Source organism: Anopheles ziemanni, chromosome 3, assembly GCF_943734765.1.
Source record: "Anopheles ziemanni chromosome 3, idAnoZiCoDA_A2_x.2, whole genome shotgun sequence".
Classification (NCBI taxonomy): domain Eukaryota; kingdom Metazoa; phylum Arthropoda; class Insecta; order Diptera; family Culicidae; genus Anopheles; species Anopheles ziemanni.
This window is the reverse complement of record NC_080706.1, coordinates 12081660-12106945: the sequence shown is the minus strand read 5'-3', so window position 1 is coordinate 12106945 and position 25286 is coordinate 12081660. Positions and strand designations below refer to the sequence as shown.

Genomic DNA, 25286 nt, shown 5'->3' with positions numbered 1-25286 from the left:
CGTTTCAGCAGTAAAGACGGATAGCACTAAAGAAAATTATTACTTTGTTTAGCTTTTCTTAGTATCTAAGAGTTAAGTTTATTTTTCTATCCTCTGCCTCTGCTTTCTCCTTCCGCGTTTTTCTTCCGATCTTTGTTTCGGTTCTCTCTCGACGCTTGTTTAAAAGAGTTGTGGTGGTCTGTGGAACAGTTCTTACTCGCTGACCATTTCTAGCATTAGTCGGATGTGCCTTTAAAGTGTTTCAGCAAGGTTTTGCAATTTCTACATAAAACGTACGAGCTATGCAAAGGACGGGAGCAGCATTGCTGTAGAAACGTGCAAGAAGTGTTTCGTACGCACGACCGACGGAGAGCGAAAGAGAGATTAACAGAGGGATCGCGCCCACCTGGTAACAATGTGTTCATTCATTCAAACGTGAAAATGTATCTCGATTCACCACCAACACCACCACACTTTGGTGGACTTTTCTGGGACGGGAAGTTAGGAAAGATGATTTGTCTAATCCATGTTGCTTATCGGTTGCATTAAACGCGATGAACATAAGAAGATGCATACGTTGACGTACCGTGATGCGTCACCTGGTCCACGCGTGGTGGGCGTTTTCCGGCTCATCGCTCCGTCGCCGAACGCTTTGGAAAATCGCCGCCCGCACCGAAGTGGCGCACCGAATGACGGTTTGGGTGAAAAGAAATAGCTACGGAAGGTGAACCTCTCGGGGTAACGGCGTGGCCACGCTCGTGTCTTGGTGCGCTTTCGTTCCCTTAGAACACCAGCAAGCGGTCGGCACTTCCCTCCTGGCTGTCGTCATCGTCGTCCGAGTCTTCCGTGTCCTCGTCGTCCGAGTTCAGAGTGGTGGCGTTGTTGATGATTTCTTCTGTGTGTGAGAGATGGATGGAACAAATAATTAATTAATATTTTTCCTTAATAATTCTATTCTTTAGTGATACAGAACTAACAACTGTTTAGGCTATTCACAAAAGTTATTTTATTATGTTCCACAGCAATTTTATTTGAAGTTAAATTAATATTATTTTATGCGATTCAAAACAATTTATATTCTGTGTTTTACTCGTGGATACTTTGGATCCCTATCTCCATTTTCAAATATTTTATGCGCATGGTATATGGATAAAATTATTCAAAATACACCTTAAAAAAGTCGTAAACAAACACTCAACTGATTCGTCAATATTCAATTTACATAAAATGGAGACGCCTGGTAGCTCATCCATGATGGAGGCGCATGGTGTTTTGTAGAAAATTCGGTTGGCAAATGCGGTTTCATTCAAATTAATCTAATCGTTCCAATGAACGTAGTTTTGGAACAAGCCTGGTAAAATGGAAGTAATTTTGATTTTAACCTACCGCAGTTTGGCTTGCCCCGGGTGCGCGTGTTGGCAAACTCCACCCCGTGTTCATCCACACACCAGCACACCCCGACGGCCTGGTGGCATTGGGTTGGCTTGTAGAACCCTTGGCTGTCACAATCCGGCGCGTACGAACCTAGCGGAGGGGAAAAAAAAAGCAGCTGCACTCTCCGTTCGCCTTCCACCCAACCGGGGACTCCAACAACTTACCACTGAGATCGTTGCCGAGACGCCGCCGGACCGCGGCACACGGACGGTCGGTCTTCTCGAAGCAGCGGCACCACTCGCGCGGATCGATCGTCCCGTCCTGGTCGAGGTCGCACGTGTCGATGAACGGTTTGATGCAGCGCTCGTTCTGGTCGTGCTCGAGATCGTACAGCTCCTGCGTCGACAGCTCGCCGTCGTTGTTCAGGTCGAGGTGGCCGAACATCCAGCGCGCCTCCAGCTTGCAGGCGGCCGGGAAGTGCACCTTGTTCTTCTGCTGCTGGTGCTGGCGCCGCTTCTTGCTGTCCGCCATGATGACCGAGAACCAGTCGAGCAGCCGGTTGCCGATGGCCGTCAGCTGCTGCGGTTTACATTCGCTCGATTTCATCGCGTACCCTGTGCGACGCCGCGGGTGCAGAGAAGCGGAAAGGAAGCGTTGATTAAACTTTGCGTTTCAATCAATCACTGTGGCCGAGGGGGGTTTTGCGGGGGCCGATGGGGTCGGTCTGAGATGAGGTTGATGATGGGATTAAACTTTACCGTGCACGCGAAGAGTTATTGCGTTGATTTGCTAATCACCATCGTTAATTAGACGATGTCGTTCGAATTGTTCCGCTTCCGAAGAGGCAGGGGAGGAACATACCGAACACCAGATCGACGGGAAGGAGGGCAGAACAGCACAACGCTAACGCAGCTCACCCCAGTCCGGTGGAAACTTTCAAATGCAAAAAATTGCGTACGCAATGAATCGAACGGATGGGAACATTTCCCTTCCACAGTTGACGCTCTTCGTGGAAACTGGGGCCGGAAAGGACCCCTGCTGGCAATAATCCAACCATGTTGGATTGGGCAGAATAAATTTGTCCAGCGTGGCATCAGGGATGAGCTGCGTATGCCTTGGGGCCACGCTTTTACTTTTCGCGCATCGACGATGAATTGATGACCGTTTCCGAAAATAGTCCGGGACAAACGAATCCAAAATCTTCAATTAAGCTGATTGGCAGCGGGCACTTGGATGCGGCACACCAATGGCTGTCGGTCTTAAATGGCAAGTGGCGCTATTTGATTTAATTGCTTACTTTTGAACCCACAAAAGTTCATTGCATGTTAAATTTAAAAAGTATTCCTAACGAAAAATGATACTCTTTAAAAACTGCTCGTGGCAAATTAATTGTTTTCAGTTTTATGTAGTTTCTGCAGTTTCTAAGATTCTTATTTATAAAATAAAACACTGTAAACGTTTTTGAAGAAAAGCTATAAACTCAATGCGACGCCAGTTGTATTCGATTTTAAGCATATTGATCAATTTAGCTTATTATTATTTCAACATTAAATTGTAATATCAACTAATCTTGGAAAACACATCTCCTTGTAATCTTAAACCTAATCCAATAAACTTTAGGTTAAGAATGTTTTCCAATATAAAACTCCTTACTGTGCACGTTTCGATTGACATTATCGTTGCGTGAAGTGGATTGAACACATTTACCTTTAACGTTGCTATTGATCAATTCTCTCCCTCCTCTCCCCCTCACTATCCAAACGGCGACTTGATATTAAAGTCTACTAACGTGCAGTGTTGTGTTTTGGGTCACCTGACAGACCCCTCGAAGCACACAATAAGAACAACGTCAAGTCAGGCACAGAGCGAACGCCATGGAAAACATATTCTGCTCCGGTTCACAATCCCTGCGGCCCTTCGAAGCCATTGCCAAGGTAAGCCAGGGATCACATCATCTCACGCACACATCCACACACACACACACATGTAAGGTGAGGTGAAAGAAAAACATCCTGTACGTTTTAACAACGTATCGATTTCATGGAACGTGCGACACGACTTCGATCGCTAGAAGATGGTGCTCCTTTGGCGTGCGACTTTCTTTCCTCGCGCCTGAAAGAACCCTTCCTCTCCCTCCTCCTCCTCCTCCTCCTCCTCCTCCTCCTCCTCCTCCTCCTCCTCCTCCTCCTCCTCCTCCTCCTCTACCTCTCACCCGTTTGCTACAAGACAGTGATGGCATGTTAGTGTCATGTAGCGAGAAGGGAATTTCGAGCCTCATTCGCCCGCGGTGCTGCTCCGGCGGCCCCCGAAACCGGCATCCCCAAGGGTTCCAGATCTGCCTCGTGGAACAGAAGGTTAAACAATGCTTAATTGCCATAAATCTTGGGCCCGTTTGCGTCCGCACCTGGTGTGGGGGGAGGGGGGGGGGGGGGAAATAGAGAGGGGGACATCCATGCTAACGGTCTCGGTCGATGCTTTCGTTCGTGGAGAACTCACGAGTTGTGGAGCGTGGGTGGTTTTGGGCAGGTAGGAACCGGTACGAACAGGCACCGTTAGCTTTTCCGGCAAGGATCTAAGGATGGGAGGGGGGAGAGTAAAAAAGGAAAAGAAGGATACGAGACAACGCACCGTGGGGAGGTGCGCGTTAGAACGGTGCAAAAACATGGAAAACTGATGGGAGTTGTCATGATTATACGCGGTATAATTTCATGTTCATCTTCTTGACACACACAAACACACACACACACACGCAGAGACGCGCATAGGGTGGCCCACATGAAGGTGGAGTTCCGCTGGAGCACCGAGGGTGCGATTTTTAATATCCTCCACTGTCTGAAGGGTTCTGTGTGCGTCGAAAGGTTTTCAAATAGCTTTCAGGCGCTCGCACACCGTGGCGTTTCCGTGGCAGGCCAGGCCAGTAACGGTTGACGCGGGTGCATCATCAGTATGCTGCGGGTGTACTGTTTCTCGATTAGATAAACGGTGCGGATCAGCGTAGCGTCGGGCTTTGGCCCCGGAAGTAGGAACAAGTGCAATCGCTAGCTCGAACGCGTTGATTGATAAGTGCCAGCAAACGCTAGAGATGGTACATTTTTTGTGGTATCGCTTGATGGTATCTTACCAACAAAATATGTAAATTCTTATAAATTATTTTAAAAACAAGCTGTTTTTTCCTTCTTTATCATATTTGAGCTGTTAACAACTAAGTGTAAAGCCAAACATAAATGATAGCAACTAGAATATAATCAAAATATATGTAACATGATGCCAATTACTCAAACGTTTCACGTTGCTATAGCAAATGGCGTTTACAGCAGCTGGTTTCAGATTTAAAAAGCGTTTTAGTTGAATCAACTACTAATAAATGGAAGTTAAAATCGGTTACATTGGGTTTAAGTAAACAGGGTTTTTTATACTCAAAAACAAATACCTGTTTATAGGTTTGAGATCGATCGATGGCTTAGTGCAGTGGTGTCAAACTCATAACTCGGGGAATGAATCTAAAAATCGAATTCACATCCGTTTTCTGGCATAGCTTGTTTTCTATTGCCTTTCAATGTAATGCCATTTGTTTTCATGTCTGGATGATTTTGATTCAGCAAATTGGAAATAGTATTGTTTTTTGAATAGGTTGCATGTTTACACAAATCTACTCTCAAGCGATTACATGGTTAGTTAAATGGTCATTTATTTTGTTGACAAAATGCCATAAAAAAGGAAGGAAAGGTTCGAGTATTAGAACTCATATTGAAAAGAAAAAAGTGTGCGAACAAATTCAGAAATTGTTGTTTTTTCAACATTGTTCTCCACTGTGTTGTATCGGATTCGATCGCAAACTGAATGAAATCGTTCTTTCGGTGAATGATATAGGAATGTTCCCTGCTTACATAGATTACGGAGATTTGGTGTATTCTGTAATGATTAGTTTGTATCTTTGCACGGGCTCCTTCGGGAAACTTATCAATCCGCGCGGGGCACTGCGTAAGTAAAACCGTCTTTGATCCGCCAGTGCGCACGGCACAATGATTGTTCATTTCAAAAACAGACCCCACCGTATCCAGTACCAGTGTTGGGTAAACCGGAACCGGGAAGCGCTCAGGCGCCGTGCAAAGATTTGACGCGTGGCAGCATGCGAACGGAAGCCCCGAGTCGACGGAGTGTGTTTCGTGTTTCGAAAGTCAAATTAAGACTCCTCCAATGCTCGGCTGACAGTAATCGGAACGGCCTGGCTTTGGGTGCCGCTAGCTGCGTCACCGGTGAAGGTGCACGGTGAAGGTGACTGGCGCTAAATGGACCTCATCACTCCCTCCTCACCCCCCCCGCTTCCTCAGGACGGGCGTCTTCTGTGCAAGTACTACTTACGTGCCGAGCTGCCGGACAATTTAGATGGCTTGATGTTCCCATTATTGATGTTGGTGATGCTACTGCTGCTGCCGCTACTTCCGCTGCTGCCGGACGACTTGTCGAGGACCTCGTTGTAGCCTCGGATTTTGTGCTTGTCCTCGCCGGCGGAACGGGCCGAGCCCCCGTTCGGGGCACCGTAGCCATCGTACTGGCCGCCACCGGACTGACGAGCTGTCTGCGCTGAAGGCTACGCGATGGGAAGATAAATGGTGAACGTGAGGGCACAGAAAAGGCACAACGGCAAGGCGTGTCGGATAACGCGCAGGGAAACAAAAATCCGAAATGAGTAATGTTATGGTAATGAATATTTTCCCGTGCTACAAGCACCGTCTCCACCGTAGTAGGCGTGTTACGGGTGCGCACGGTTGTGTTCCTCTTCGGTTGTCAGGGCAGTCGAACTCGTTTTCCAAGAGCCAATCTCTTGGTTGAAAGATAAGTAAATCAGCTGACAAGTTTAATTCAACCTGAATAATTATTTTTTTCGAAATATACGATAATTTGAAAACGCAGTTTTTAATATTGTATGGTCACAAAAGTTTGTCAAAAGTCATACGAAAACTAAATCTGACAACAAGGAATTAATCTCAAATGAACATCAGATGATCACAAAACATATCAATTCAGCAAACATAAATAATAAATCTTCACGAAAAGCTTTCCATAGATGAATTGGACATTCTTGTCCTACAGTGCACACACGCATACACTCACTCATACCGACCTACCTTGCCCTTGTACGTCGTGTACTTAATGTACTTGTAGTGCTTGTTGTCGTACTTGATCTCCTCCGGCGTGAATGTGTACTGCGAGTTGATGTGGTTGTAGTGCCGGTTCTTTTCCTCCTTCAGCTGCTGCTGTTGTGAAAAACGAGAAGAATATTTAATCCGCATAAGCAAACCTGGAAAACGTCCCAACGACTCGCCAGCCCATCGTCCATTTTGTGATTTTACTATCCGAGTGTTGTGATTTTGCCTGTCGATAGTGCTGGTGCATGTGTGTTCGTGGTCGGCTCTTAATTAAGAGGCCGACGAGAAGGAAAGAGCAACACACTAAACAACTGTGCCTCTTTTGCAACGACGTCAAGAAATGTATCGTAATACGGAGGATGTTTACGGATTTTGAAGAAGCTTTAATTCCTACCATTTAATACGAATACTCTCAAATTTAACAACAGAGATATTTGACGGAAGAAAAGGAGAATGATTTTATCCATCAAAAACTAGAAGAACTTTATTTAAAAAAAATAGTAAAAAGTAAACTGGCAACCCATTTTTTGTAGTCATCAAAACGAAAACACGCAATCTTTCATCAGTCGCCCGGAGAATTATGTGTTTGCTCAACCTAATGAAATGCCTTTATTCGAAGCCGTTTTTTTCGCATCCCCTTAATTCCCATTTTTAAATGCCGTTTACTTCCGGGCGGCTCGTGAAGGCACTTGTCGTGGTGAGCCTATAGGGTTTCCATTTCCAACGAGCCAACCCTGTAGCAGTCGGCAGAAAACTTCAGCGACCTTTAAGACTATCCATCCCAGGATTTTGATATCCATCGCTTTTCATTTCATGCTTAACGCCTAACCAAACGATGGAGCTGTTCGGAGAAAAAAATTTAGAACATAGAAAAACAGGGAACGAAAAGGAAGAAAAAAGGATGCATCCTGTCAATCGGCGAGCGGCACCGCGATGACGACTTTATCACGGCGCGAGGTTTTTCGAGTATCGAAACGTGTTTCCCGGAGGGCGCTATCCCGGGCGATCTAATCAACGGGGAAAGGAGCGAGAAATGTTTGCCCAAGCGGCCACCCTCTTCAAGTACATCCTGCACGGGAACGCCAAGATCGGAACCGATAGGGCGCTGGTGGCGCTGCTTATCGGGCCATGGCGAAGCGTGTCGGGGGTTGCTCAAGTTCGGCTAATGCATGATTTATGGAATGGTATGTTTTTTGGTGAACACCATCTTGGAGCAGATATCCGGGGCCGGGAGTGGGTTTGGGAGTTTGAAAAGCCCTCGCTCGCGTGTCTTGCCGAACGGTATGGTTTCCTGCTCGCAATGGGATCATCTCTTTTTACGAGCCAAGGAAATGTGGCCCGTGCAAGGGAAACGAGGTTTACAGCAAGGTTTTTTTCCTCAACACACTCCACACTGTAGTGTCTTGAAGCGTAAGCTCATGGCACGTTGTGTTGATCTTTTTCGCCTTCTGTGTTCTTTGTTCGTTTATTCCGACGATATGGATTCTCTGGGGTTTCCGTTCGGGAGGAATCGGAACCGTTTTAGTATTCCCGCAAATTTTTTGTCCCTTAATTAACCCGGGGGTTTATCGTTAATTTACGGCGGGTCGCTTTACTTTGTTTTGGAGATTATCTCGCTATGTCTATGTTGGTTTGAGTTTCGGTTGCTTTCATCACGACCATCGATTGGCGTTACAACCGCTGTGAAGATGCATCTGCGCCAGCGTTGAGCAAACCCTATAAAGTTGAGATTTTGTTTGCGTTTCCAATTAACAATACGTTATTAAAAAAAAACTGGCTTTGCTAAAAAAACCATTTCATTTAGCAACCACAAATAATGGCATCAACAAAAGGACGCTACCTTGAACGCAGCTGAATAAAGACTACCTCCGAGCAATTCTTTCGAGGGCTTTGTTTTTCTTACAATTCATACACGTCTCTCGCCTCCCACACATGGAGGACATGCTCATCACGCCCATTGACGTCTTATAGGGTGAAGGTTTCCGGTGCGGTGCTCGGAACATCCGCCGGATCCGGCTTATCCCTGCCATTGCCAGCGTCCATCCGAGGGTTGTGTAAAATGTTGTGCTTTTGCTACGGTTTCGCTACCATGAACCACCGACCCTCGAGCCTTTTTTTCTATTGTGCGAAAAGCTTAATTAGAGTTGAATTGCTTTTGGCTGTAAATAATATTAAAACTGCTCCCGAGCAATGGCCGCGTAACTGCACGCAAGTGGGCAAGGAAGGAAAGCGCCACGGTGAGTCAGGTGAAAAGTAAAAAGGATGGAAGGGGGGGATAGTAAAATAGAAAAGAATAAAATGAAACGCGGTTGGAAATTCGCAATTGAAACTTTTCTCGCGTACACCGCTGTAGGACACAACGAACGGACCGCGAACTTTTCTTCGTGGAAGTGAAATAAATAACAAAAGAAAAAAAAAGACAAATGGAACTGAAGAATACCGCCGATAATACGCTGTTGGGCGGGGCAACCGAGGGTTTTTTTTTTCTTACCGTGCACAAAACTTCTTCCATTTGAGAAGTTATCACAGATGCGTAAAAAGAAGCAAAAGAAGGAGCGAAAAATGTAGTAGAACAACAAATCCAAATCAGCACGAAAACTGCAACTTGTGCAGCTATTTGCCTTGACTGATGGGGCGCGAACGTCGCCGACCCGCGGCTTGCTTCAGTGGCCGTTAATGATTTAGACTTGTCCGCCAGCCAACTTTCGTTGCAAGTTGCCATTCTTTACTTTGCAGCCAGTTTTATTCTTATCATAAAGAGTAAGCTTTTTTAGGGATATAATTCAATGAAATCGCATTTTTCTCTAGTTTGTTAATCATGGAATTCGAAGCGGGAAGATGGAAGCAAAGAAAATAAATTACGTTTCCAGTAATATCGCAAGATGACAATTGTTGACATACTTTTAAGATGTTTGCACGTAAATTGATGGTGGTTCATAAAAATGGAAGAGCGTTAATAATAAAAGGGTTTATTGAGAAAGGTCTAAAAGAAAGTCTGAGAATGTCTAAGAAAAACTAAAAGGTAATCCAAAACCAAGCAGTTCGGAAGTGGTTGTAACAACATTAAGTTGAAGGAAATATTTAATGCTTTGAAAATAAGATCTTTTTATAACGAAATTTAATTAAATTATACTTTACACGTTGTAATTGTACACCAAGTGTTTTGAGCACACTTTTTTAGTTTAATCTTCTTTAATAAATTTTGTTGCATTTGTTAAACCGGTGGTTTTCGAAGCCCAAGCAAAGACTTAGCCTCCTAAATAACTTATTTTTAATACACGTACATGTATTAGTATAGCTTTTATGTTGCATTTTCATTTATTTATGGGTCACAAACTTTTTTGAACTAGTTGCTGCTGTCACCCACTTTTGATTGACGTGGTACACACCGTGTTAAAGGATTTTACAAGTAAATGCTTAGTAAAGGCCGGTCCACACGCTCCGTTTTTCACAACGTTTTACCTGAGCAGTTCAAAACGTAGCAGGTAAAACGTTGCGTGTGGACAGGAAAACTGCACAGTTTTTAGCTTGACCGGAGAACTGCACAGTTGCAACGATATTATGAACAAAATTGCTTTGAAAACTGCGCAAACTTCATGACTCAACCGGGCTGTACGAACATGTCGATGGAATTTGATGCTTTATTCAACCTGTTCGGAGGAAATTTGTTCGATTTTTGACAGTTTTTGCTAATAACGCGGCAATGGCTGACCTTTGGCAATGTTTTCGAGAATTTCTAACGCAATTTACTGCACGTTAACAAAGCTCTCCTTGTGTTTGACGTGTAATATCGACAGATCACAGTAACAGGGAGAAAAAGGGAGAAGCCTACGAAAAATTAGTGGAAAAATACAAGGAAATTGATGCAACTGCCAATAGAGACACAAATGTGAAAAAGTCCATTCTCAAGTAGTTTTACCAGTCATAAGGTTCATAGTGTAATTCACGCAATAATCTAGTATGGGAAAAGTCACGCCGGTTCTTTTGGGATATTCCAATCTTTTTTGTTTTTAAACAAACCAACACGCAAAAGTTGACCACAGGAGAACCTCCTCCATTGCGATATCATCAAAAACTGAGTAAAAGCACAAATAAGACTGAACCGTCTGGTCGCTCACAATTGCAACGTTTTCATACCGTCTTAAAACTGCGCAAACGTAAAACGTTGTGCAAAACGGAGTGTGTGGACCGGCCTTTACATATTTTGTTAAGAAGGACCATAAAATTGCTCAACATGCGGGAAAACCTACAGATCTCGCAAATGAAAAAGAAGCTTTGAAGTTGAAGTAGATTTTTGCACTTTAAATAATCGATGCTATGCGATAGGGTTAGGGTTCCGTTTTCAACAGAATGTTTGACCTGCATTTCCCCCGGGATCGGTTTGTTTTGATTCGAGCCGGCCGACCGGGTGGAAAGCGATCCGTTGGCAATGGGTAGGCGACGAGAGATCAGGCAAATGGCACGAGTTATGCTAGTTTATAGATCCCAACAGATTGCCTGTCAGTTGCGTCCGTCCCTCGGGGAAAACTGGTGCGAATGCGAACGGTTCAATCGCTTGCCATTGATGTATGGTGGTTTATTTATTTACATTCCCTCCCCCTCCCCGCTTCCTCATGCCCGGAAAGCGTGTCTGATGCTTTAAGCTCCGATTGTGGTTGCCGGGCATGGTCACTACCGATCGTCCGATGTGTTCGCAGCCCCTTCGCTCTCCTCTCCCGTTGCTTTTGTGGCCATTGCATGCCGGTTTACGTCGGCCTTTCTTCCTGCGGGATTCCATGTTGGCGTTTGTTCAGCTTTTACTCCGTTTCCATCCGTGCATTCCACGAAACGGTGCAGTTTTCCACTGGTGGGAAGGGTTTTATTTTTTTCTCCGCCCTGTACAGTGTGGCAATTTTCCCCCTGGGGTTAATCTGTTCGACCATAACGTTGGGCTCGCTTAAATTCGAGTGTTTTATTTTTGGCATTCTTTCGTGCTACCACCGGATCCGAATCGAAAGCGATGCGGAGCCGCAATGGATTGTAAATTTGTGAAAGCTGCAGCAGATAATGTATCGAACGTAAAACAAAGTGTGTTTTGTTTTTTGTTTTGTTCGAAAGTGTTTCAAACAAACGAGGAAGATGTGATAGCGAGAATACGAGAAACGGAAGCAAAATATAACGATGAAATCAGAAGAATGTAAGTGAAATTTACGACCCAATAACGCGCAGCTTGCAACATGAAGCACTCGGAATTAAATTCATGGATAACGAAACCATGATAATGACTGCAAGGATATGGATGAAAAAAAAAAATCACAAAAATTAAGCTGGAAGTGGAAACTAAATCATTTCGCAGCTCGTTCGATGCCATGGCGTACCATTTCCGGCCGATGGTCAGCAAACGTCGAGCAAATGATGCGCCGTAATGCGGAAAATTGAAATACATTGATGGATGGCGTTACGGCGGTGTGCTTGGTCCGATACCGTTTCTCGGTTTAAAGCTGGAGGCGCGTGGAGGCACAAAAGCAAATAAAAACACCACGCACGGGAAGGAAGGAAGCACCTCGGGACGGTGGCTTCGAAGTGTTAGCGCCCGAAGCGAGCGACGAAGTGGAAGGAAAGCGTCCGGGCGTTGGGTGGAAAAATCAATATCATCTTGCGCACAGCAGTACGCTCCACATACGCTTCACTACCCGCTGCATCTCGGCCTCGGAGGGGACCGCCAATCCATCAACCTTACGTCCGCCCTTCGCCCTCCTGCCCCCCCCTTACCTTTTCCGATGGAATGAGGTTGTCTGCGTTGATGTCATTGCTGTCGAGCGTCCGCTGGTACTTGGCGTTGAACGCGCTCATCCGCTCGGCCATCCGCTGCTGTTTTCGCAGGTCCTGCAGCAGGTTGTTGGCTGCGGTGGGGGGAGAGAAAGAACGAGAATGAGAAGACAGAAGGCAAAAATGTGTGCAGATAAACGTAACGAGCGTGAGACGCGCTCGGTCGCACATAAGGATATAAACACATCGGCAATCGGGCGGACACCGGAAAGGACCAGTCCCTGGCATCGTGTGCGTACGTACGGAAGCTATACGTGCGCGCGTTTGGCAAGTCGCTGGCAGTGAAATGGAATGGAAGGAAATAAAACCGAACACGGCCTGGAGAGAGAATTGAAATTGAAAAAAAAAATATCTAGAGCCGGGATGAGCGGAGTTGGCGGTGGGTGGCTAAATTGCATCCACCCACAACCTTCTCTGTTTGCTGGCCCTGGAGGCAGAATCGGTCTTCCTGTTTCGATGGGTTCTGCTTTTTTCCCCCGTTTTGCGGATTCTACATGGTCGAACCTTTTTTTTCTAATATGAACTGTGCCATTTTCCGAATCGAATTTGGAGCGTTAGAGAAGATGGAAAAAGAAAAAGAGAGAAAATGAGAAATGGACGGAAAAAATGGGGAATGAAAAGGAGAAAAAAAAACTGATTGCTGATTTTCACTTTACTTTTTGCTCGTATTTTCCAGCGACGGCGAGATCATCATCGCAATCGAGTGTTTGGTTGCGTGTTGCTTTTCGTTTTTTTTGCAACTCTATGTGCTGTGTGTGTGAGAGTGTGTGTATGGGTTTGTGGCCTTGGCATCCATCCTGGCCATAGTTTTTGGGTTACACTTATCCATAAAGTCTACCCAACATGAAATAAGTTCACTTGAATGAGAATGATGGGAATTATGCCATGTTGACAAATTTCAGAAACTTGCTTTAACACTTTGGTAATACGTGTCTTTTGGTTGGTGTTCAAATAGGTTATTAAGAAAATTTGCAAGATAATTCTCAACGTTCAATCTATAAGAGAAAATTATAAGACTTTTTATTTGCAATTGTTTCTTTATGGCGTATTCAAATATGATTAATTTGTGTCGGCATCTTGAAATAGTTTTCTTGGGGTTAAAAAAACATACGTTTATTACCGTTTGAATCAAAAGATTATTCCCTTGCAAGTTCCAAAGTTATAACCATACATTTCATTCTTTATCCCGAAACGTTCCACAAACTTATCGCTCCATGACGCAATCGTACACTCATATGCTCGTCCCTAGGTTTCCGTACATAAGTGTGTAAATAATTAGATTAAAGTGCTTTTGCTTTCGGGATCCCGTTCGACCACCGAGTCCGAGCAGGACCATCCTTATCCGGCTGACGCACCCAACGGGCCACGACTCGAGCCGGAGCGACCACCGCTTCTTCCATCAATCAGCTCATCAAAAGGGAATTTGTGCAATCGGTCGGAATTTATGGGCAATTAGAGGGAAGGATGACAGAACAGCAGGGATAGGGAGGAACGAAAAGAAAAAGACTCCACCCAGTGTCCACCCAGTAAGCCGCACAGTTCCACTCCGATGAACTCATTGTTCGTACAAACGGACATTTGCTATCCATCAGGGTGCCGAATCGATGATGCTGGATAACCGAAATGGTTTTTTCCCGAACATGTGCGGGATGGAATGGAAGGGTGTCTTTTTCTGACGGGTGGTGTTTTTCTTTGGCCACCAAAGGATCACCCCGACTGGCTGGCTGGCTGGCTGGCTTCGCTGCAGTAGACATATGTGGATCATCAATTAGTGACAACTACGTGTCTTTCTCTACCTTATCAGGGCGTGTCGGAGAGATCGTTTCATTATAGGGGAAAACAAATGAACGCGAAGGGGTGCAGGAGAAGCTTTTGATACCAGAGTTTGCACGTAGAAGAGTGTATTGCGTTTTTCAATGCATAACCTTTGCATAATGAAAAAGATGAATAAAGAGAACGTATGTCTCTTCATATATCTTGGGCGTAATAGATTATTCATCTAGTACAGGGTGAGACTAAAAATAATTATTTTTATTTTATTTATACAAATGTTTTATTACAAAATCCTTTGGTGAAACTGATTTAGGATTTGTATAGGATATGAAGTTATAATAAATGAGAAATAATAATTTATTTTTCACCTGACTTCGGACAATCTTGTGGTGCACCCTGTACGGAATGATTGATGGTGAAGCAAGCGCATCAAGACACGGTACAAGTTGTCGCAATTGCAACTCAACAGGCTTCCTTGCGTCGAGGTTGTAGAGTTTTGTTCTCAGCATGGAGACGCCTGTGGAATGCAGTTCTCCAAAGGCGCCAGCGCTCCGGAACCTGCACATGGCCAGCGGTGGTGGTTGGCGCGAGTTGCTGGAGTGGAAATTAAAAATGTTTCTCACTTGTTCCAACCATAAAACATGCGCCGCACACCAACCAACCAACCGAGCATCCCCGAGACTCCACAGACTGCATATTGAACGAGCGCCCCCGGGAAGCACCATACCGTTCCCGTAGTTTTTACACCCACAGCAACACAAGTGGCTGATCCTCGCCCGTAACTAGGATGAACGTCGCATAACTGTCGGCTGAAAATGAACTTGCTTTCCTTGGGCACGTTCCGAGCCCCCGTCCGGCCACGGAACTACCAAACTGTGCTGTAAGACTATAACTAAAAAGTATCCTGTAGTGTTGGAGAAAGGCAGACCGCACCCTTCCACCGTTCCTTCCCTTCCACGTCATCGCCATCATCGGACCGGGGGAACATGGTGGAGTGCATCATCAACATCGGAAACGGTTCTGGCACCTGGCCAGAGGTTGCCGGGGGAGAAACAGGGGAAGAACAACTACAAACAACGGTGATGTATGGTTCAAGTGGAAGCCGTCCGTCCCGACCACTTGAAACGGTCTTACGGCTACGAAGAAAAGGTACAGGCTGGGAAGTAACCGTAATGGGGATGACGGAGGACAACCAAAAAGCTGACTTAAAAAATATGCCTCTCCCTCTTCCGGTACCGGGAGCGGGGTGAAATGTTCGTCGCCGTGATGGAACTGAATTTCGTACACACAAAATAATGCTGACAAACAGTCGGATTGTCCGGTTGCGTCGGGCGACGCGAGTAGCAGACGAAGGCTTGCGCTTCCCGGTTCCGCAGGATGCGCACAACAGAGCTGGCGAACTGAAGGGCCGGGGACACCGGCGAGGAGGTAGGGCAAGTAAACATAATTTAAATTGCTTTTTCTGCTCGACGCTCGCAACCTGTAGTTTCCGTAGCTATCTCCTTCGTTACCGGGTTTGTTGTTTTTCCAACCACCTTTTTTTTTTCCTCGGAACAGTTACACGTTCTTAGGAAACGAAAAGCTTCTCTCGTGCCACATACACACAGACTCACACACACACAAGCATTTTTTAGAGGGTATGGTCGTGGAAAGTGCTGGGCGTAAGCACCAGTCCGTGTATCTGTGCGAGGTCCTGATCAGCCCGCACCTTCCGGAGGCAGTTTTCGGAATTTATGAATTTCGCTAGCATGTTCGTGACATAAATTTTGTCCTCGCAAGCGACAACGGCGAACGGAGCAATAGAGAGTAGAATTAAATCGCAACACATCTGGGTTGGTTTTGTTCCAATGAAACGCGCAAAACGACCAGACAAAAGGTAGTTGTAATAAATTTGGAAAAAGTTGTTAAGTTTCCTTGCGTTGGGTTTGGAAGAAAGTAGAAAGGTTGAAGAGCTAGTTGACATGGAGCTTTTTTGAAGGAGCTAATAAAAACAATTTTTTTAAATTGATAAATATTGGAAGAATAACAATTCACTCTTGAGTGTTTTCAATGGATTGAATATTTAAATATTACTCTTATGGAGTTAATGAATCCAGATTATCTAATTGCGACTTTAATGTGCTTCCTCCCGAAGTTGCCTTTTTTCGGGACGATGGAAGGAAATGCTCCGATACGTCGTCTTGAATTAATATACCTTGCGCTAGCAGGCAACGGTTCCATGCTCCATTCCCAGGAACCACTCGTTCTCGGAGCACTTCGGGCCCGAAATGGCGGGGGTATCGTTTAATGTTGCCATCCGCAGGGACGTCGTTGGAAAACGCGACTCCCGGCCCGACAGATACGGTGTGCTCACGCGATTCCGCCTGGAGCAGCTCGAAAAACCGAACCGGTAGATAGGGAGCCGAACGGAAACATTTAAAAAAGAACGAAATACACTTGCCCGACATGAAACGCCGCCACGGTTGCACGAGCATGCAGCAGAGGGTAGTTTATTAACGGTTGACATGAAATTAAAAATGAAAACAAGCGCGTGGCCCGTTAATCGAAGTTAATTAAAAGCAAGCAAACACGGCAATTACGCTCGCAGGGGGTTTGGGTTTTACGGCGAGGAATCGGTCCGCGTCCGGTTACATGTAACGTGTATGCGGCAGCCTGTGCTTGGCAGGGTATTTACTAAACTGGATTGTAACGAGCAAATACCGAAAGAACCTAATCCGGCATCAGTAGCAGATGGGGTGTTGATGGCTTCGGTTAATAATGTCCACTCTTGAGAAGTTCTGTGGCTACAGAACCGAAACGATTGCAGAACTTTTCACATGTTTTATTCTGGTGGAGGAGATATGAAGTGTAAGATTACGAGTTTAAATAGATCGATGGTTGAAAAAAGCGGAAATCGTTTTTCCATATTAACACGTGTTGTTTGCAGAGAATTTTTTGTATTGACTGATTAAATCAGCTTTAGCCAATTAGCATACGTGGCCTCGATACAAACGGGATGGGAAAATGTGCAATAATGTATCCTCATTAGACATTTCAAGGGTATAATTTGATAATTTCGATCCCTCCATCATTATGTTTCTCCCACCACAGTTATTACTTATGATAGGTTGCAATAATGGCAAAATGGTGAAATACCAGCACCCCCGAGCGACATTGTGTTTAATTGATTGTGTCAAATAGAGGGATTATTGGTTTATTGGGGATTAATTCATCGATTTATGGACTTTTTCAAATTTCCGCTTCGACATGAAAAACTACAACACACTGGGAATTCCGTACGGTTTCCGCGGAATCGCTTTGAATCGCTGGCACGATATGGAGTTGTTAGCGAATTCCCCCCATAGGCGCCTGAAGCTATGCAATTGAATGCTTCGCATGAAATCGTCCTTACAGCTCGTATCGCATTTTCGCGTGAAAGAGCGCATTCCGCTGCGGATTGCCGACGTCGACAGTTCCGGGGGATGGGTGGCTTAGCAACCGCTAGTATTTGCTCCCCCTCGCTCATCCTCTATGTCCCCTACCTTGCGCTTACCTTTGCATGGACAGAAGCCCTTGCAGCTCACTTTAACCTCGCTAACGTGGATGCAGTTGTGGTACTCGAGCCGGCAGAGCGACGAGTACGTCCGGTTGTCGCTGCCGCACAGGAACGTAGGCTTCACCACCGGACAGGGCTTGCAGTCCTCCTCCTTCTCGCCACCCTCGCTGTCGTAGAACACGTCGTCATCCTGCGACGAGCTCTCGTCATCCTCGCGCTCCTCCTGCTCCAGCCCGCTGCTGGTTCCATCGTTTCCATTGCTTCCGGTGCTGCTGTCTCCGCTGGCCGCCATCAGTGTCATGCTGGCCCCGCCATCGGGCGCTCCACCGCCCACGCCGCTGTTCGCATTGATGTTGCTGCCGGCGGCGGAGGAGGAGGAGGATGAGGAGGCGGCGGCGGCGGCGGCGGCGGCTGCAGCAGCTGCCGCTGCTTCTGCGTCCACTTCGGCCTTGCGCTTCGCTTCCTCCTGCTCAAAGTATTTGCTCTTGGTGATGATCTCTTCCCTGGGGGGGTGTGGCGGGTGGCGTGCAAGGAGAAAAACAAGGAAACGCATGATTATAAGCGAGAGTGGAACGAATTCAATCGCACCACGCGTTCCGGGGTGATTGATCATGGTGGAGCATTGCTTCACTTGGGCCGTCGTTTCATGACGCATCGGAACGAGTTGCACTGAAAGCCAAGTTTATTGAAAGATGAGAAAAGAGTAAAATCCATGCGATCATGCAAACCATAAGAACATTGCCTTAGGAGGAGTTAGGAGGGGGAAACACGCACCATGCTATGAAGGTTGATGCTGGAAGCTTTGGACTCTGCATCCCTTAACTTCGGTCGGGAATGTTAAGGAAGGAGGAAATAGCGATAGACGTATAATAAGCATGAAATTGAAAGCTATCATTAGTACTGAACTTTGCTAACATAGTGTTAACATATCAACAAAAGTATTTACATTGGCACACTACATTATGCCGTGATTTTTGTTAACAATTTAATAAAAGGAATCTTAGGTAGAAATGAGTTTGTTTTCGAGTTGTAGAAATGTTTGTATAGAAGTATCGAATAATAAAAATAATATACAGTATTATAAAATGTTCATAAAGTACAAAAGCAATGCAAAATTCTATGGGGATACATGTTATTATGAAAATTATAAACAAATGCATACGTTTATCAAAACATAAATAAAAACTCCAAAGCTTATATACAAAATAACCGATTCGTAATATTTTTTTTTCACTGACCAGAAATTATACATGCACAAAAAAGATGAACAAACACGTGTAATTTGAACAATGCCAATTCGAACGCATAAAAAAATGCAGAAAAAGCAAACGTGAGGGAAAGTAAATACTGTTCAAGATTTGCACCTGTTTGCAAGTGAATTGTAGCTGCTGATGAATCTGAAAAAAGTAAGAGAACGAGATAGAAAAGATAGAGGCCACATGTTGCAGGATAAAATTTATGGCTCGGCACCACCACTTCTTGCAAGACAACACTCGACAATTCAAAACCAACAAAGGGGAGAGAAGTTATTATATCAACGAAAGTACAAACACTGTTAAGAAATGAATTTATAATTTTATTCATGCAAACGCCCAACTTGATTGCTTCAACAACAATGATAAACTTATTTCAATTCGCACACACTTTTCATGTCAGTTATGGTAATTCCCATCAAGGTTTATTCTGTGGGGTTTGGACCCTATCATGCTCAAAACAAAGATTTTATGTACAAAACAGTCACATGTTGATAGAGTTTTTTTAGGTCAAAGGTGGTAAAAAGGAAATCATATAAATGATCATTTGATATTTGATACACGAAAAGGTAGACGGGCCTAACACATCAATTTTAGTTACACACATTTTCTTCTTTTTCCAACGCATTTGCAACGCAGTCCTGTGCTGCAGCGAGATGCTTTGGAATCTGATTTACGCTCACGGTGGATGCATTAAGAAGCATCGCAGATAGCACAACCACGTGACACTACTAACCCGAAGAGAAATAAGAAAAATTTCCGAAAGCAATGCGACTGTGTCGTGCGAGCCCTGTTGCACAAACAGTTGGTTCTGTGTTTTGTTGGGAAATGGGAAAAAGTGAACAAATGGCCCCCGCCAAAGCACAAACTCAATCAGCGCCAATTTTCCTACACCTGCTCAAACTCCATTTGCATTGCGATGCTGGCGCTGTGAAGCTCCAACCTTTTTCTTCGTCAGTCTTGTTTCTCTTCTTTCATAGCTACCCTTGGAGAGGTGAAAATGCACCTTCAAAATTTCACTCCAGTGAAAACCGTCGCTTTGTGCGCACCTTCGGACGGGGTGTCGCCCTTTTAAATGTCTGTTTTCTTTAATCAGTTTTCGTTGTTTCGCACTCGTCGGCTCACATCACAAAAGGGGCCACCCAAACTTTGGCATTAGCATTGGAAAGTGAGATAATGAACTTGCATTGGTCCGCTGCTCGTGACGGGTCGGTACCGCCAATCGCCCGTCTGGTCTGCCTGTTACCTGGCCCGACAGGTTTACTACCCGATGGAAACATGTTTCGATTAAAGTTTGCCCGAGGCACAAACCGAAAACAAAACAACCGTCAGGGAGAATGAGCGAAACACAAATTGTTTGGTAAGTTTTTCATCTGGACACCTTTCCACCGACCACCGGCTTGCATGCGTCCAACCTGAGCAGATTGCTCCTCGCCTCGTAATTATTGTGTATGGCGTTTTGACACTTGGAATTACACGGGTCTCGACGTCTGGGTGTGGAGTGAAGCTGTTGCGCGAGTGGGTGGCTTGTGCTAGCATAATTTGATGTAGTTGGGTGTACGAAGGTGAGTTTACGTTCAAATTAAAAGTTAAACTCCATAACAGTTTACGAAACAATTGTGTTTTCGAATTAATGTGGTTCCCAGTTTGATGTACGAATTCGGTTGGTTTAGTTGAATAAAAAAAAAGTGAAATACTAAAATAAAAAGGATTGCTATCGGAAAATAAAGTACAGCACCTTTGTAAGGGAACGATTTCATCAGAAAAAAACCGAGAAAACCGTGGGTATCCAAATAGATGAGCTGTAGGAAATAGTAATGGATTTTTCCCGCGGGTCGTATTACTTTTCCTTCTTTGTTTTGGGCCCGTGGCGCCTTCCCTGCCTTCTCTGCTTTTACCGTCCACCCCAGTGCTGCGTACGTCTGTGGTGCAGTGTTCGAAAGACTCACAAGAGAAGGGAGAGTGAACGAATGAAAACATTGCGAGAAAATTGAAACGGAACGAAACAAACAGAAAACCGCCATGAAATCACCAGGTGGTAAGCCATTTCTACAGATTGCTTCTGACAGACGGAACCACCGAGCATCGGAACTGAGCAATGGCGTGAAGGAATGCCTGGCTGTGGAATGACGACTTGAAGCCTAGCGAGGCACAACCACACACGATACGGTGAAACAGCAAAGTAGGCGAGGCTTTCGGAGTGTGTACGATTCGTGTGAAATAGCACAACAAAACAAAAATGTATACGAAACAACATTCCGCAACAGGCGTATGCTGCTTTCAAACCTGTGGAGTGAGGTGGGATGATGGGTGGGCGCGGAAGGGAGAGTCCTAGAGTGAAAGTAAACGCACAACTAAAATGTACAAATAACAACGACAGCAAAACCACAAATTTCCAGGAAACGGTTACATTGTCCTCGAGATGCGACTGGCAAAGCGTGTTGGGTGGTAAGGGTGTTGCCAGCGGGGGCTTGAAGCATGTAAAGTGTATGCTTCGCAATGGCAAAAAAAAAAATGAAAGGTAAATAAAAACGCCAAGCGTAAGCATGTCGTGCTAGACTTACTTGTTCTTATGGAGCTCCTTTTTCGAGACGCAAACGGCGGTATAGGCGTCCTCCAGTAGGCAGAGTTCTTTCTTCTTGCAGTTGAGTGGTTTGCAAAGGTCACCTAAAATTGGAAAGTAGAAAAAAAAGGAAAAAGGAGATGAATAATAATGAAATGTTTTCGAGATTACTGGAATTTTGCGAAATGGAACCATCAAAGGATTCTCGGTAAGAGTGATGAGCTTTAGCAGTTTGCACGAGTGTTATATTGAAGTCAAATTTGCCATATTGCAATTTGAGGAGTGTGATAAAAAAAATAGAATCAACTGGGTACTTTTTGAAATATGAAAATTAATCGAGAATGTTTGTCTATATACGTACTATTTGCAGTCTCTGATCTAAAAGCAGTACGCCATAAGTGATTTGTGTGTACTAATTGTAAGCTTGCCAAGCCAAAAACATAACATTAATATGCATTACGAACAAAATTAAATTCACACAAACAATCCGAATTTGCCATGTTAACCATATATGTTGGGCCATTTCACGGTATATTATACTTAATAACTAATGTTAATGAAGTTGTTGATTTACAAAAAAGAATTGTTGATGAGTAAAGACCAGGCGCCTCCATTTGAAAATTTACGAAGTACATGAGCAACACGCCAAGAAAAGCATGTCAAATGAAAACGTTTCTCAATTCTTAGAAATAAGCACAAATGCAGCAACACGAGCGAACATTGTGTCGTGCAACAAATGGCGGTCGAAAGTCTTGTTTTTTTTGTGACCCTTTATTTTTCGTTCTCTTTACAGCGCTCTGACCTTACATTCCTGACCCTACTGCAGCAGTCACAATCGTCAAAGCAATTGGAGTGATTTCAGTACGAAATGTCCCACCGTACCGACGTACACCTTTCTATTGTCTGCGTTCAAGCAGCCGATATGGTGGCGCAAGGTGACTGTTATTGTGGTGTGCTGGCTGACTCAACAAATAAAACGAGGTACCACCGAGTGGCAATGAAATGGTTCATTTGACATGAAAACAGCTGCACGTCCACGCTACAAGGTTCTTTGCCATTCAATTCTATTTTCTATTTCTGTTCGCTTTTGTCACCAACAGCGATGGTGGTGAAACTTTTAACTCCCGTTTTTCCACGCCTTCGCGATCATTTCAAGGGCAACAATGGTGTGTCACCAAATGCGAGGCTACGTCGTGGGCCATGCAAAATAAGGCCATCGCGATACCATCCGGGCCTCCGGGAAGCCCTCGCCACCGGGAACCATTCCACCTGATTCCGTTCGTACATTGTTTCGAGCGCGTGGCCAGCGGGAGGCTCAGGCGCTTCAGTGCGATTGGATCTGGTTTCTTTGCTGGTCGGAGTGCATCATCGGGGGCAGGGTGGTTTCGTGGCGTGGCATTATGTAAATTTATTCATAATAACCGAGCGCACACGAACGAACGATGTTGCCACGGCGCCATACGAAGTGCTTTGCGGGCCACTGCTTGCGTGGTTGCCAAAAACCACCGGGATGAGGCATTCGCCAGTGCGCGTCGCTGTTCATTATGTAGTCACCCGTAATGGCGAGCTTGTTCGCCAAAAGAAAACATTTTCAATAGCACCGGAACGTATTTCATGAGATGAAAATTGAGCCGTTTGGGAGATCGAACGCAAGCGGTCCGTTGGGAACTATCGTGGGATTCAATCTTAAATAGAGAAAACAAACGCACCAAACACGGTGCTAAATTGATTTTGAGCTGATCAGGTTTTTGTTGTTGCTTTGGGTTCATTTCAGGTCAGATATGGGAACATATTAAGAGATAAAATGCACAGACAGTTTACATTTAAGACTATACTGTTTCAGGTCAGCTAGTCGAGCTTTGTTAAGATTGTGATGAACATGAACAACAAGGCATGTAATGATGGTATAAGAAATCATTAGTGATAAACAACAAACCACCAGGCGTCTCCATCAAATGAGAAGCACCATGCGAAATCAATGATAACTTAACATACCTGAAAAGTAGTGTTTGTTGGAGTAGCGATTATTTTCATTTTCATAGAGAAAACAAGTAGTGATAAATATTATTTCGTTATTCCACTAAATTTTCAATGGATCTCTAACGGCTTTTTAATTGTCCTATTACACTTCAACCATCTCCAATGCTCTCCAATTGACGATCGCACTCCGTTCAATCCAACTTAAAACCCCTCAAAAGGCTTTTCTTTCAACTTACAGTGAGTTTTTTTCCGATTTTAAATAGAGAAAATAAATGCATCGAACACGGTGCAAAGTGATAAATAATAAACCACCAGGCGCCTCCATCAAACGAAAGGCACCATGCGAAATCAATGATAGCTTAACATACATGAAAAGTTATCACAAGTATTTGTTGGAGTAGTGATTATTTTCATTCCCATTAGGAGAACAAATACTGGTGCATATTATTTCGTTATTCCATTTAATTTTCTATGAATCTCTAATGGCTTGCCACATTACACTTCAAAACACAGCATTTTATTGCCACATTACACTTCAACCATATCCAATGCTCAACAATTGAGGATCGCACCCCGTTCAATGCAACCTACCGCCTCCCGAAAGGTTTTTCTGTCAACTTACATCATCATCAATGCCACGTGGAATTTTCCCCCGAGGTTTACGGACGTCATTAGGCTCTTTATGTGGCATACGGTTTCACTGGGTCAGGGCACGAAAAACACGCCCGACAGCTTGCAGCCGGCTGCAACCGTACGGTGCACCTGGCACGGAGCACGATTTTCGGCATTCACATCACGTTAAAATTTCAGTCACAGTCCAAATTACTGTCGACTCAACTTGATGACAAACTTTACTACTTTTACGCCATGCTCGACTCGGTCACGACTAAGGGGGAACGGTGGTGTGGAGTCTCGAGGTCCAACTGGGCTTCAACGAAGAAAGCTGAAACGACTTACTGCATGTACGAAGGGATGTCGTTCATGCTCGCAGGTGGGTAAGTTTTTACTTCCCGGGGAAGGGACCAAGCTTATCGACCGGTTGGAGTCGCCGGCGCCGGAAGAGAAAACTTGAAAATGATCTCGTAAATTTCGTCGAATGTTTCCGGCTGTACGGTGTGGGTAAGACGTCAGCAAAAAAAAGGTATGAAAAAGAGAGCCCCTACCGCAACAGATGGGCGGACACGTGGCGAACGGGAAGAAACGGTAAGCGCACCGGAATGGGCCATCCATCCGGAAAGAATTATGCAAAAACTTTTGCTTCATCGGCTTCGACCGTTTCGCTGGATCAGCATTTCGTCTCCATTTTTGGTCGGGAGCCCGGCAAAGTTGCGCCGAACGGAATGCATCGGGAAAATGTAACCCAGTAACGGGCCGGAGTTGTATCGGATTTTTAGGTGCTCGCGAAGGCAGAAGACCAGATCGCAGGGGCATGTTTGTCGTGGTATTCCAGCAACATTCGTTCGTTCCACCGTCGGGCACGGACGCTTTTTTTCGGTTCGAAGGACACGGACGCCTGACGAAAATCCACCACTCCGATGAAACGTTGTTCGTCCCACTCGAGAACGTTGGCATCAATATCGGTCGTAGGTCACCACATCCACTTCCGGAGGGCGCGCATCGTAAGTTCGGCACCGTTGCACACTGCGCTGGCGAAGCAATAACGTTACATAATAATCATATTTATCTCGTAAATTTATGACCCACACGGAGTGAGTCCCAGCCCGCCTCAGCTAGCGAGCGAAAGGCGGACGAAATTCTCTCGAGTACTTAGCGCACCCGTGTTTCGTGCCAATCGGGAAAGGTTGCAAAGGTACCGCATCGTCTTGTATGGTATTCTAGCGCTCGCTGCCAGCGTAACGATGACGCTATCG

The 25286-nt window shown here is 45.0% G+C and overlaps 1 protein-coding gene across 1 annotated transcript in view; it reads right to left on the bottom strand.

Annotated features, from left to right (window-relative positions):
- Window positions 1–761: 761 nt before the first annotated feature.
- LOC131287705 (proteoglycan Cow) overlaps window positions 762–25286 on the bottom strand; it is a 78860-nt gene continuing 54335 nt past the window's right edge. Inside the window, exons 3-11 of the mRNA XM_058316782.1 lie at window positions 21437–21539; window positions 18984–19016; window positions 17617–18122; window positions 12250–12385; window positions 6483–6618; window positions 5716–5944; window positions 1578–1967; window positions 1366–1503; window positions 762–874 (exon numbers count right to left, since the gene is read on the bottom strand). Coding sequence (XP_058172765.1) covers window positions 762–874; window positions 1366–1503; window positions 1578–1967; window positions 5716–5944; window positions 6483–6618; window positions 12250–12385; window positions 17617–18122; window positions 18984–19016; window positions 21437–21539 — 1784 coding nt within the window. The remainder of the gene's footprint in view (window positions 875–1365; window positions 1504–1577; window positions 1968–5715; window positions 5945–6482; window positions 6619–12249; window positions 12386–17616; window positions 18123–18983; window positions 19017–21436; window positions 21540–25286) is intronic.